Genomic DNA, 15,062 nt, shown 5'->3' with positions numbered 1-15,062 from the left:
AAAATTAAAATTAAATATAAATAGTACCTAACGAAAACTAACTACACGATGTACGATGAATGGTCATGATCGCGCGGATCATTTTCCTTATTTAATTACTCATTTTGCTTTTTTGTGTTTGTTTATAGGCTAATGCTAAAGAGATTAAATTTGAAAACAAAATTTGTAAACAAAATTATGAGTTTCTAATATAAATGAGCACGTTTATCAACATTTAAGTAATACACCAATCATCAATTTCTACGTCTTTTAGTTTCACAAATTTTGTCTATAAATTTAGTCTTCCTAACATTATCCTTATTTATATAGAATGAGGATCCTCTTTGTGAGGATCCTAGAGATCCTTCAATCACATTCGTTCATCGTACATCATGTGATCAGTTTTCATCGTATACTGTTTATATTCAATTTTAAATAAAAAATTTATAATAATTTCTGACCGCACAATATATGATAAACATATATGATTGGAGGATTCCATAAAGGATCCTCATTTATTTATATATTGGAACTTCTATCAAAGCATCACTGCATGGGGTGAAAGTTTTCCTCACTTTTCCGAACACGAACAGTGCAGAAGCAACACTGTATATGTATTGTTACTTTCAGAATTATGGCTCATCATTTGCAATCTAAACGAGAGAAGTGATCATATCCAAACAGAACCTAATATGTACAAAACTCCTGACGAAATTATGGCCGGTAGAACTTGCATACTTGTGCTATCTAGTAAGCATAAATTATATTCATAACTCCATATATAGAGAGAGAAATGTTAAGAGACTCTCTCAAAGCAGAACACTCCATAGATTTTTTGTCATCTCATGTTTTTTACATAATATTTTATAATGTTGGCATGAAAATTGACATTAAACTATAAGGTGACAGAAAATCTATAGAGAGTCCCTTGACATTCCTCATCGTATATATACTTATTACTTTGAAAATCCCACAGTATATTTTGGGTGTGTATATGTTATATATTACTAGTCATTGTTTGTTGAAATTAAAGTCGCTTTGAACAAATTCCAAATTTTGAAAACCAAAGAGCCTAATCAAGAAGAAGCTTAAAATTGAAGAATCCCTATAAAAGATGACTAATCATGAGAGAAAGCAAACGAAAGGTACTTTAATGGTTCAAAATCTGTTGGGGATTGGTATCTCTTGGCGCCCACTTTATCATCTTTTTGTGACTTGTGAAATTGATCGGCGGAAGGGTGTGATACCAAGCACTTTGAAGCATTGGGATCAGTACCATTTGCTATAGCTAGCTTCTCTCACTCTCTCTCGACTACTCGATGGAATATTGAAATCTGTAATTATTTTCTCAAAGCTTTGGCATGGTACTTAGTACTACTAGGTTTACTTATTTGAAAAGATGAAACATAAAACGAATACTTAAAAGGAAAGCATCTTGGCATCATTGTGTTGTGTTGTAGTTGTAAATAAAGCAAATCTATGACTTCCAGCAATTACAAATCTTTACTTTAATGGATCAATACCTCTTTTTCTTGTTTTGGCTAATCAATGAAGACTCTATCTCTGTCTTCTTCTTGACGTTTTCCAGCTTCAAAAGGCTTATTTCTTTTAAAAACTTTGAATCTTATCTTCCACCCCTGTTACCATTACATAAAGCTTCTAATTGAGTTTTAAATGAGTTTGAAATACGCAAACTTAAGTTAGACTAGTTCGCTATTGTAGTGTGTTCGATTTTTGGCACACGGTATGAATCTTTCATCTTGAAAATTAAAATTTAGAGAATCACGTTGTTAAAATAAGTGGAACTACATCTTTTCCCACTTACTAGCATGACATCCTTATTTTTGAGCCCAAGTGATACCTCATAGTTCTTGGACATGGGCTCACTATTTCATTTGGGTGCCTAATTTACTATTTTAGTTTCTTCAAGTTACCCCCATAACTTTTAGATGACCATCCCAAGAGATAGAATGAAAATTCCTGGGAAAGTAGCCTTTGAGGTTAGCCGAGTGATGAGAAGGTGGATCGATGGGTTAGGATAAGGATAGCTTCAATATTTGATTCCTCCCATGTAACAAAAAAATATATCCTTTAAACATGGGACAAACTCCTTTTGCATCATATGCAGAAGGAGTTTCTCCAATGGACTTCATAGACTCCTGAAGTGAATGTGATAAGATCACTTGCACCATACTCATCATGTAGATATTCAGCAACGTTAAGGTGATGAAGCTATGGGCAGCCACTTGTGCCTTTGATAACTGGGGCTCTTGGGCCATGTTTGGTGCATATGATTGAATAGAATAGGATAACTTACAATTTTTAAAGTTACAGTGTGGAATACCGAGGCTTAGGCCATGTTTGATGTATTGGATTGGATAGCTCACCAGATTCAAAGCTATGTTGTACAGTGTGGAATACTGAGGCTTAGGCCATGTTTGATGTATTGGATTGGATTGGATAGCTCACCAGATTCAAGGCTATGTTGTACAGTGTGGAATATTGAGGCTTAGGCCATATTTGATGTATTGGATTGGATAGCTCACCAGATTCAAAGCTATGTTGCATGGCCTTAGCATTCGTGGGATAACTTCTTTTTTACATGGGAGGACTGGCCTCATTTGATATCTGAATGTGAAACTTCTCACAGCCAATGCTCTATCCAAGTTACAATGAATGGTGTAGCAACTGGTAAGAGACCGAGATCTCCAGTAAAGTTTACATTGTATACTGTATACAAGCTTTAATCTTCAGTAATAAAAACTGTTTATTCAATAATAAAACTTGTTACAACAATTACATTTGACAAAGCAAATTATCCTTTACGAAAACACGAAATTGCAAATTGAAAACTGGACTGAGAATCAAGAACAGAAGAAATGAAAGTATGGAACACTCAACAGCGATCGTATAATTGATCATCATAATTAGGCAGATCCCTTAAGCTTCTTTGCGATGCCAGCAAAGTACTTTCCCTGGTGGCTAGCTGTTTCTAGTTCTAGATCAGAAGGTTGTCTTGTGCCATCCCCAGCATAAGTTCCCGCACCATAGGGGCTTCCACCCTTGACCTGCTCCATCTCGAACATGCCAGCTCCACTCGTGTATCCGATAGGCACAAAGAGCATTCCGTGGTGAACAAGCTGAGTAATGGTTGTCAAGCTGCACGGTTTCAAGTAAATCAAAAACAGGACAAGAAAAATCACATTGCAAACATTTCAGTAAAGTGCAACGCAATAGGGAAAGAACGAGAAACAGTTCAAAAAATCCCTGTAATTGTACACCTAATGAAAAGAAATACTCTTGTTGGCTGAAAACTTACGGGGTAGTCTCTTGTCCACCACCTTGAGATCCAGTGCTGTAGAAAATTCCAGCGGGCTTGCCAGCAAGTGCTTGAGTTCTCCATAAGCCTCCAGTTGAATCGAAAAATGCTTTAAACTGTGCAGCCATCATTCCAAATCTGGTAGGGAAACCGAAGATTATCCCATCAGCCTCCACAAGTTCCTCAGGTGAAATTACAGGCACTTCACTCTTTGGTGGTGCACCCATTTTTCCAAGAACTTCTGCTGGCAGTGTTTCTGGTACCTGTTAAGGCGCCAAGTATACTGAACCAGGTTAATTACTTTGAAATTTTTCAGGAGAGAAATCAATATCCCTTTCAAAGACAAATTATGAACACAAGATCCCAGCAAAAGAATTAATGCTATTAGTACATTTTGATTAGAAACTCAAGTCAGCTTATCCTTTATCCAAAACTGCATGATTGTCCGACTTTTAAACTGCGGAAACCAATATGTGAGCTTAAGCTAGCGATTCATGATATCTATGTATTCTAGAAGCTTAGTCACTAAACATCAAAGATCAAACTAGAAATTTTAAAAGAACACGTCGCTTTGGGATAAACTACAAGTCTACAATCTGCAATAGCAGCCTCATAGTTGTTGCCAAAATGTGCAAGGAACATTTATGTTTAACAAAGGGTAAAAAAAAAAAAAATTTCCTGAGAGAACTTGCCTAAGAACAAAATTAATGTAGCACATCCAACCCGAGGACATGTGACACACATGCATAATTATATGCATACAGATACTCTGGCTAACAGATGTTTTCTGTAGCTGTGATAATTTTGTGTGTTGATTCAATGACAATTCGTACCTGCCACATTTTGGCTTCTACTCCTTCGACAGATTGAACTCCTTTTAGTATCTCTTCAGCCAACCTGGCAACATGTCCGTACATAGAATAGTACCTGTAAAATGCATAGCATATTTAAAAATTAACTCAAATTTGTAATAGCATATAACATTTGGAGATCAGTATTTTATTGTAATAATCTTCTTTGAAAGCTAAAACAAAACTGCCTGAAATTGCTGGCGAATTCTTTCATTACACCATATACGGGAACGAATGTGGTGTAAAAATGAAATTTATGTAGTACTACAACAGAAAATGTTTATCATTCAACTAGCCAAAAGAATAGGGTAGGACAATGACCAAAGGGAGACTAAGCATGTAACAAAACTTTCAATTAACTTGCCAGTGACAAAAGATGATCAAATAACCTTCATGGAGCCATAAAATACACCCGTGTGATTAAGTGTTCGATTGTTTGACAAGAGTGTAGAAGAAATGTAAGACAGTTCAGAAGCAAATGTAAATATTGACAGGGACTCATACGCATATCAATATAAACAGAAAGAACCAAACTCAACAATGATGCATTCTGGGGCCACAGAAAGCAGGAAAGCAGAGGCCTTGCATCTCTCTCTCTCTCTCTCTCTCTCTCTCGGTTTATGATTTCAAAAGGTAGGTCAGATATCACAATCACTTCGAATTGTTACTGGATAACAGCACAATGTCGTTTAAACCTTAAGACTTTCAATCTATTCCAATTACTAATCCCTCCTTTTCTAGATATGGACACATACACACGGTAGTGTAAAGTTCAATTTCATGAATCGGTCATGAAAATCAAAGAAAAACAGGCCTCTGTCTCACCCTCCCTCACCCCACTCAAGACCGGGAACAAGAACACAAATGATTGGAAATTCAAAACATTAAAAAAACCTAGAAGAATACAAGCTAGACATTTTAGGCCACTAGCTGCAACCTCACTTTTCTATGAGAGCAGATAAAACTTCCCCTAATCTTTTGAGTACTGGATGTTAAACTGAAACCGATGGGACGATAGGAAAACTGCAATACTTTCTACCCATAACAAAAGTGACATGTAGCTATAGAGATCTCGATCCCACAATACAACCAGCAAATAATATGAATTATATAAATTTATTTGTGATGCTTTAAGTTTGACTTTCAGTAAACAAGAGAAACTGCTCCCTATTTTTTTTTTCCCAAGGCAGATTAAGAAAACAAATTAGCACTCCCAAGTAAATTAACACTAGATAGATTAACCTTAGCAGATGTTTAGAGGTAATCATTTACTACGAAATGTTCCAATATATTGTTCTTCCAAAGGCTTTTTAGCCAAAATGGTCATTGGATTGGGATAACTCTTCATTTTGGTCCTGACATTGAAAATTGGTGAAAGAGGTCTCTGAGTTTGTCCATCGTCAATTATTTTGATTTTGTGAAATATCTCCATTAAATAAAAAAGTAAGTGAAATGATTGATTTGACAAAAATACTCTCAATTTAATGAAGATTTTTCACGGCAGATCAAAATCATTGATTTCAATCTCAATGAGAGAAGAGTTATATTAATCTCAGAGACCATTTTGGCTAAAAAGATTCTTCCAAATAACAAGTCAACAAAAAATGCCGAATGCAAATTCCACACCATCTCCAACAGAATGCCAATCTTTTCCATTACTGAACACACAACAACACAATCCATCACCTCCCAGGAAGCAAACTTGACAAACCCAGAAAAAGATTTCATTTTTATTCATCAAAGATGATAAACATTTACTTAATTTAATTAAATAAACAAACCCCAGAAAAACTAATATGGGAGAAAATAAAAACACTGATCAACCCAGAAAAGATTCATCTTTATTCATCAAAGATCATCTACATTCACTTAAGTCAATGGAAAAAAAAACCCAGAAAGCATAAAATGGAAGCAACTAGAAACACCATTATCTACTTTTACGAACACAAACAAGTTTAATAAATCACTAAGCAATAAAGAGAGAGAGAGAGAGAGAGAGAGAGAGAGAGAGAGAGAGAGAGAGGGAGGAGAGAGAAAGGCTTACACAATGTAGACTTTGGTAGCCATCTATGGAGGTGTCTCTCTTTCCCTCTGGTTCTTTTTTGTGTATGCGCTTGGGGTGCACCAACCATATGGGGGGGACCCTATTTATAACGCACCATAAGCCTTAATTTTAATTCTTTGTATAAAAAACCTTAATTTTAATTTAATGTAATTTATTAAACTTTGTTAATGGAGGGCTTAAACTATTATTAGTGGATCGTGTTTTCTTGATACGTAATGTATACGGTATTGTTGATGTCATACATATCTACCCCATAATATTCTCTGTATTCTCCATATACCTATGGAAATTGATTTCCATATTTCTCCTTTTGCTCATCTACATTTATTTACATCATATGATTCTTTGATTTATTCACTTTAAAGGTAAGAAATATATATGAGATCGATTCCTGCTGTGGTGAATCACAAAATGGTGATCTGAGAGGTCTGAAATATCTTTGTCAATTTTTCTGACATCCAAAATGATGGACTGTGGTGGCTAAATCACCAGCTGATCATTTTTTTTCTTAAGAAAAAAGGTAAGAAATATACGAGGATGTGCATGGAAGAGAAAAGAGGCCTACAAAAATTAATTTTCTACCTTGTTACATCAAATACATGATTTTTTTTTCTTTCAATTTTTAGGTTCCGGCTATTGTACAAATACATACTTAATCTGATCGCATGGATATTCCATCATCATGACATAAATCATATGTCATTCATAGGTCAACGTATTAACTTGTATTCATACTATAAAAAGTCAAAATATTTCACGCAAAATTTTCATTTTCAACATAATTTTGTGCTAGATTGAAAGCGTATTGATCAAAACACAAGGTTTGACTTTGACCATATCAAGCATTCTAGCACAAACCATCCCATAATTGATTATTCTTTTTTTTTTTTTGTTAAAAAGGAGACCAGCTGGTGACCGGAAAGACTTACAAATATATTTTAAGCTTTCTTTAGTTTCCATTGTGTGATTCACCAACACTATGAAACGAAAATATAGGTTTGAAATTCGTTCCAAGTCACGGAGCCACCCCATGGTATTATTATTGAGTGTAATTAATTTAAAGATAATAGGGTGATGTATTATTATTATTGTTATTATTTTAAAGATAGAGTGCAATGTACTTAAACATAATTTGCAGGGAAAGTCAGGTGCTTATGGCCAAACCACGAGGTATGATTTGAATTAACCAATCACCATCCCCATTAGGGATATGTGACTTTGTAGATGTAGACGCCTCCCGTAACTAGTAAAATACAAAAAACAAGAAGAAAAATATATTTCAAGTAATTAAATATTCAATTTACAAATTAAAAAAAATGTATATCCCGTATTGTGCGACCAATACTTTTGCAAATTGGAAGAAGAATCAGCCCAGATTCAAAGGTTACAGAAAGTCTGAGCCGCCCAACCAGGTTTAAATTAAAACTCTGATTCCCTTGTTGTTATATATGGTTTGGAAGATTATTCATCAATTTTTGTGTACTTTAAAAATATATTGTTCTACTTTCGATATGGTGGAGGTTATTTATGATGCAAGTTTCGGTAATACAAAAGATACAAACGTTATTTGGAATGATTCAGTGTAAAGCGTCTGTAGGTGGTTTTTACGTTCGCAGTCAAATCTCAGAGCTGGACCTCCGGTGGAAACTACCAAGCAATATATGATGGAGGCATGCAGGAGGATAGGAGTTTGGAGGCTTATATATGACATATTCTGCAATATAATGTTATAAATTAACATTTGATTTTTCTGTTACATATAGTTTTCATTTTTTTATTTGTTATGGAGAAGATATTAAAAATAAAAAAATAAAAAAAAAATTACTAAATGGGCATTTAGTTTTCGCGAGATCCATCGCTCTAATAGAATAAAGGAGTATACACTTCGGTACAGGAGAAATTCTTGCGTCCGACAGTTAAATCAACTGGGTTGTTTGATCTATCCTCAAAGAAAAACACCACTCTGTGTTTAAATGTCTCTTGATCTGTTTAGGTTGAAACTCCAATGAGTTACGTTCTTTTATAAGTTTGTCGAACAATCCACCCAATCCGCTTGTTGACTTGACGAACATAAGACTTTTGCAAGTTTCTCCCTTTCACAAGGCTTTAGAGCAGTTCCAGCGTGGGAGCCCTCCCCCAGGTAATTCACTATTCAATCCACCCAATGAACAGTAATTGTCATTAATGAACATTAATTGCCTTTTGCATCTCCAGGGTGGGAGCCCTCCCCCTGGCAATAGGCAATAAAATATTAGTATTTTTTTTTATATTTATAAAATAATACAAAATAATTTTATTTGTAATTTCGGATAAGATTTTTAATCATTCTCGTTGCGCCACGTGTCATAATCCGAAAAGTTATAAAATAATACAAAATAATTTTATTTGTAATTTCGGAGAAATAGTTATAATGAAAGTAGGTAACAAATAAATAATACAAACAAATAATTATAATGAAAGTAGGTAACAAATAAATAATACAAACAAATAATTATAATGTAAATTTGGGTATAGTACAAACAAATAAATAATATATTGTTACCTGATCCGTTTAATTTTCCCCACTTTGAAGATTAGTACTAGCTTGTGCCAAGGTGTCTCTCCACGTACTAAATGATTGGCTAAGTAATTTCCAACGATTGGATATCGATTCTTTGGTTCTTTTCCCACCCATTTTCTCAAGATAATTGGTATGAATAACACTCCACATTTCTCGCAACTGCATCTCATTACCCGTAAGCGAACTATGAGTAACTTCAACCCAGCTAGTACACAACGCAACATCTTCAAGAAGTGACCAATTCGTACCTGCAGCAGTAGTCAGTTTGTTAAAAAAAATTGGATTGAAACATTAAGAGAAAGATAGGAATTTGATTGAAAATAGTTGAGAAATATGAAATTGTGGTGTAAGTTAGATGATAATGAGAAGGTATTTATAGAAAAGTAAAACAATTTTTTTTTTTAAATTTCAGATTTTTTACAATTTTTTATTGAACTAATTAATCTCTGCCGTTGGATTTAAAAAAAAAAATTGAATTCCAATACTTCAGATTGTGCCACGTGTCACAACGGTAACTTTTCTTAATTTTAAAACTATTTTTTCTTTTATTTATTTATTTATTTATAAAGCAGAATAATATCAATTGTTGATCTCAAATCCAATGGTTGATATTAAATAAGTTTTATTTTATTTTTATTACCGTTGCAAATTGGACGGTCTAATTTAAAGAGCCGTTGAGATCGAACGGACCGTGGGAAGCCACGTAGCTTCCCAACGGTAACATCAGCAGACTGCGACACGAGCCCTGGCTTCTGAAAAGGTGTCGGCTGACGCGCCCCCATGCGCGGGTGAGGTGCACGCGCCTGACAAAAAAAAAATATAAAATTGGGCTGACGCCAGGATGACATCAGCCTTGGCGTCACATCCACTCGGGCTCGCGGGCTGGCAATTCCTCATAGGCCTGTTGCTCAGGCCTGGCCTGTCCCTCGGGCTCCCACACGCTGGAGCACTTCAGTCAGGCTATCTGGCCCTGTTCACCAGCCTTTCCCCCGAGCACCAGCCAACGCTGGAACTGCTCTTACTATACAATAGTTAATGAGAAGGTAGGAGGTGTGGATGCTTGTTGCAGTTCAAATTAATGTGCAGGTCAAATCACATATGATGATGGTGGCGCGATAGCTTGAGTTTGAATGCCCTAAAGGCAAGTTTGGACAGGAAATGTTCCTCCATCTTATCTTATGTCTCAAGAAATTAGTTACCTCAAGCTTTAAGGTCAAATCAAGATTAGGAGGGGTATTAAGTGGTCCCAAATTATCTACATGATAGAATTATTAGAATGCAGGATGCTTAATCTTAATTAGTTAACTATAATCCTTTTGTTTTAAACGAAATGATTTTGGCATGAAAATATGGCAAAGGTTAAATGATGAGGGAGAGAGTGTCTTTGCTGTAAAATTTGCTCTCTCTCTCTCTATGTGGAGAATGAATCGATGGCTCTTGTCTTTAAGCGTGCTTCTCCTCTTGGTTCCCCAATCATCGTTGATTCCTTCCATATATGTCCTCGATTTAATCCAGTTTACGCATTTTTCTAATAATTTCAACTCCACACCAAATGACATGGCCCCTTTCATCATATAATATCCAGGAGAGAGAGAGAGAGAGAGAGAGAGAGAGAGAGAGAGAGAGGAACAAGCCCTAATACACAAAGCTAATTGTACATATCCCACAGTACATACAATAATTTTGAATAAGTGGAAGGCCGGCTACAGCGACTCTCTTAATTTTTTTAAAGAAAAGCACCGGCTGCAGGCTGCTCCCATCAAATATAATTTATAATGTTTGGAGTAGTAAATAGAGGCGGCTGTCCATGAGTTCAATAATTTAACGATATCTTATTCTTATACGTGTTGCTTCAAATGCCAGAAAGAAGAACATTTTTATCCGAAAAAAAAAAATACAAAAAGATAGTTCTTTAGCCAAAACGGTTCATGAAATCGGCATAACTCTTTACTTTAATATTTGACAATGATATTCGATACAAGTAGTCCTTAATGTTGCCCACCGTAAATCATTTTCGTCATATTACGAAAAATCTGTCGATAGTTAAAGAGGTTGGTTTGACAAAAATACCCTTAAAAGATGATCACGTAAACTTTTCAATACTTGCTCTCCATTTCACTGATTTCAGCACGACTGAATTCATGCTCAAGACGGATACACAAGAAGCCTTCATTGTTGCGTACCCTAAAAGGCTGAACACAATTCAAGTAACGACGTGTATTAACTATTTAACTTCACAGGAAAGATCTGCAGGCTCAAACATGCTGAATCACCGATCTTCAATATTGCAACGCAACGGGTATATCAAGACACATAAGTCGAGCAGAACCATCAAAATTAATCAAAACACATAGCAGCAAGTGGTACAGGATGTGAATTACTTGAGCAAACCCACCACGGCAACAACTATAAGAAAAGATCATTGCCTATGCCTCAACCATAAACGATAACAAAGAACCCAACAAGTTTGACACAATAACTTTCATATGTTAACAAGACTACAGTTACATTACAGTAAATGGACCGAATACAAACTTCCTAACGAGAAATACCCTTGACGTTAGAAGAAAATGCAGCGCATGGAGTTCCTAGATTCAAAATGAGGTAGCTCTTTTACAATACGCACCCACGTACTTCTACATTCCAAGTATGTATCCCCCATACAAAATACGAAAGAGCCTCTTTATGTCCATGAGTCGGGCAGACATATTATGGCTTAAGCCTACAGCAGAGCAAATTATGCATCAAATCTTTATATTTTTCAGAAACAAAGTTGAAAAGAAAGAGGTAAGTTACAAAGAGACAACACAATACATAGATAACTTTCACGTGTATGCCTTCTAAAACGGCTTCTCAAAAACAACAAGAACTAGAATCAGTGTTTAATTACGTCATATACACACCAGAATTAAAGTCAACTGGTGGTGGTCTTCAGAATGAATATGAAAGCAGCGGTTTATGATACATAACGGAGCTGCCTTGGGACACAGACTACCAATATAAGAATAAAGGTCGTACCCAGTGCACAAGGCTCCCGCTTTACGCAGGGTCTGGGAGAGGTGAATGTCGGTTAGCCTTACCCCCATTTATGGAGAGGCTGCTCCCAAGTCTCGAACCCGAGACCTACCGCTTGTGGGCGAAGGCCCTTGCCATCGCACCAAGTACGACCTCTATAAGAATAGTACTCCAAAATGAAAAACTGACGATACTAAAAAATTTGTCTAACAAATAAACACCCATAAGAAATTAAGAATCATGTGAGGCGTAAAGTAAAGCATACAAAGACCCGAGTCCTGAGTTTCTTCATTTATGCATGAGTAAGAACTAAGAAGCTACTGAAACTGAGCTTAGGTAAGAAGCATCCTAAGAGAAATAACTTCTCGGCCATTTATTGCTCTCAAGAGTAAAGGCACGAGAACAATCAGAAGGGCCTGTGATCAGAAATATGAAAGTGTTCTTACATAAACACATACGAGAAACATAAAAGTTTCTGATCATCACAATTACAATCAATATACAACCAAGAAGGTTGCATAGGAAAACTTGTACAATACTTTCCTTTTGTATCCTTCTTGATCTCATCTTTACTAAAAAGATGTCATTGACCGAACTTTCCTTACCTTTACACAATCCTAACATAAATCGAATTAATACAAATCACCGTCGGATCTAATTCATGTGGATATGATTTCATACTATAAACAGACTCTCGAGTTATAAGTTAATAGCACAAAAGATACATAGGTAGACAGTATTCAGAAACTATGAGATGCCACGGAAGTATCTAAAGATAGGACAGAGGAATTCATTTCCGGGAAACCGAAAAAATTCTATAAGCTGAGGCAACTTACAATTCAGATTACCAATTTGAAACTTTCATAATACATACATCACAACAGAAATCCAGCTCATCTGTGTGCTATTTTTTATTTCGAATGTACAAGAAACAAAGAACCATATCCCAACAAAAATCTAATCCCTTTTCTTTTGTACATCAAACTATCCCAACAGAAGGAGAAACAATAAACCAAAAACGCAACTCACCTCCACTGATGCCAACCATTCTAACCCGCAAAATCGATAATTTCTTCGACTTCCATTCGCAGTTCAGCTCATGGAATGGTTCCCACTGAGAACCTGAACCAAATTAGAAGAATTTTTTCTAATCCCTTCATTGTCATCTTCAACCAAACCTACACAAAGTGATAAAGCCCTTTCATTTTTCGCTTCCACACGCATCCGTTCGCTGTAAGAACAAAGCGAATTCAATGTGAGCAGGGCATACTGAACTCCCCTGGAGCTCCCATTCTCTAAAACCCTCACTAAAATCCCCACACATCCATTAAACCTCTCCATCTCTTCTCTACCTTCCTTGCACTTCGCCAAAAGACCGAGAACTTCAACCGCCCGTTCGAGGCCCGATTCAGCAATTCGGATCAAAAACGACACCGCCCCACATTCCACCGCCCGCCGCCGGTTATCCGGGAACAAACAGATGGTGTAAAGCGCCGTCGCCGCCTCCTTCTGCTCTCGACTCTTGCCGTCCCTGAGAAGCGAAACCAGAGCCCGAATTGCACACGGGTATGCCCCGATTGTGGCCTTGTTGACCTCCACCACCGCCAAGCTAGTCAACATCGTCGCCGCCACGGCGCGGCTGTTGGGGGACCCACCTTGGAGCACCTCCACGATTCGAGCGATTGCTCCCTCGGCGACAAGACCCACTTTGTTATCGTCGTCCAAGCTAACATTGAGCAGCAAAGTCAGCGCCTTTTCCTGGAGGCGGGGCTCTTCCGAGTCAACGCACTTGAGGACGGCGGAAACGGCGCCGGACTCGGTCAGCTTGGCGCGGAAGGCAGCGTCGCGCTTGGAGAGGCGAGTAAGCTGGTCGAGCGACTCGAGCTTGGACTCGAGGGTGGAAGCTGGGGAGGTAAGCGTCGAGACAGGGGTTTGGGGCTGGGAGTGGCGCTGCTGGCGGTGGTGATGGTATTGGTGGTGGTGCTGGTGGTACTGGTGTTGTAATTTGGCAGGGGAGAGAAGGGTATAAGTGGAAATCAGGCTGCGGAGGGAGTGGTTGGGGATGAGGGAAGGGTGGTCGGGGAGGGGCAGTTTGGAAATTGGGCAGGTGCGGTGGCCGGCGTCGAGCCAGCGTTGGATGGAGGCCCGATCAAAGGTGTGACCCGAAGAGAGTATAACCGGGTCGGACATAATTTCGAGCGAAATCGGGCACTTGAAATCGACCGGGAACTGAGTCGCCATTTATCAACTCGCTCGCGTCAATCAGCAAAGAAATGAACGGGAAGAAAAGGGTTTACGAGGTTTTCGGGTGCGACTGGATGGAATTGTCTTTGAGGCTTCCAGAATTCGAGCCAGAGGGGAGAGAGAGAGAGAGAGAGGAGAGAGAGAGAGACAAACAGAGACTTTCACCACCAAATCCTACCTACACTCACAAATCTAATAAACACATTAATACCCATTTTTTCAGGCCCAAAAAGGAAAAACAATTGTAATTAACGAAATTGCCCTTCCGCCTTCCTCATTTCTGCCTTCAAAGGCGTTTTTTCTTTGCTTCGACAACTTCCATCCAATTGAAAATAATTGTTTTTCTTAAGAAATCATTAAACCATTTTATATATGGATATAAGAGTCTTTTTACCTTCAACTAAAATCAACGGGTGTCCCAAGACGAAAGTTGGGTACACCAATCCTACAAGGACCGTATCTGAAGTCAATCACTTAGCGTTGATAAAGACGTTAAAACAGATAATAATGTGTAAGTAAATTTTGAAACTCATAACAATGGATAATTAGTTAAGATTATTGGACAACTATATCCTGTAAGTAAATTTATCTCCTTAAACGGTCACATAAAGAAGTTAAAAACGTTAAAATACATGATTGACTGAAAATATTTTGTTATGATGGGTTCTATTATAGAACGAGATTTACCTCATTGGCCAACTCTTGAACCGCATAAGGATTTCTACTATTAATCAACATGCCAAACTAATCGTGCACTATCATGTGAGTTTTACCGTCAGTAGTTGCATTCTCATTTTATGTAAGTTTTTTTTTTCTTTCTTCGAATTGAAAATTATTATGATTTTGAGATCACATGTCCACAATGCCTAGTTGGTTAAATTATTACTTGTTAAAAGAGAAAAACCGCGAAGGATCAAATCATGCATAAACATTTTTTTTTTAATACCATTACCGTAAAACGTCATCTATTTAATATCAATTTTTTTATTTTAAAGATGATGTGGTGTCGGTTACTTACCAAAAGGAGTC

At 37.1% G+C, this 15,062-nt stretch overlaps 2 protein-coding genes across 2 annotated transcripts; both read right to left on the bottom strand.

Moving 5' to 3' along the window:
* Window positions 1–2,721: 2,721 nt before the first annotated feature.
* On the bottom strand, window positions 2,722–6,327 carry LOC126587799 (NAD(P)H dehydrogenase (quinone) FQR1-like). Its single transcript, XM_050252875.1, has 4 exons — window positions 6,194–6,327; window positions 4,132–4,225; window positions 3,299–3,561; window positions 2,722–3,138 (listed from the first exon to the last, which is right to left on the bottom strand). The coding sequence occupies exons 1-4, from the start codon at window positions 6,214–6,216 to the stop codon at window positions 2,907–2,909; spliced, it is 612 nt and encodes a 203-aa protein (XP_050108832.1). The 5' UTR covers window positions 6,217–6,327; the 3' UTR covers window positions 2,722–2,906.
* Window positions 6,328–12,578: 6,251 nt separating this feature from the next.
* LOC126587535 (U-box domain-containing protein 8-like) lies at window positions 12,579–14,232 on the bottom strand. The gene has a single exon (XM_050252610.1). It carries the CDS (start codon window positions 14,028–14,030, stop codon window positions 12,882–12,884), a length of 1,149 nt encoding a protein of 382 aa, XP_050108567.1. The 5' UTR covers window positions 14,031–14,232; the 3' UTR covers window positions 12,579–12,881.
* Between the last annotated feature and the right edge of the window lie 830 nt (window positions 14,233–15,062).

This window comes from Malus sylvestris, chromosome 10 (assembly GCF_916048215.2).
Source record: "Malus sylvestris chromosome 10, drMalSylv7.2, whole genome shotgun sequence".
NCBI lineage: Eukaryota > Viridiplantae > Streptophyta > Magnoliopsida > Rosales > Rosaceae > Malus > Malus sylvestris.
Note: the sequence above shows the minus strand (reverse complement) of the source record. Positions and strands in the feature narration are given on the sequence as shown.

Coding starts and splice junctions, on each gene's coding strand:
- LOC126587799 (XM_050252875.1), bottom strand. CDS start 6,216: ATGGCTACCAAAGTCTACATTGT. Junction 3,562..4,131: donor TAGAAGCCAAAATGTGGCAG/GTACGAATTGTC, acceptor GCGCCTTAACAG/GTACCAGAAACACTGCCAGC. Junction 3,139..3,298: donor GGTGGACAAGAGACTACCCC/GTAAGTTTTCAG, acceptor GAAACCGTGCAG/CTTGACAACCATTACTCAGC.
- LOC126587535 (XM_050252610.1), bottom strand. CDS start 14,030: ATGGCGACTCAGTTCCCGGTCGATTTCAAGTGCCCGATTTCGCTCGAA.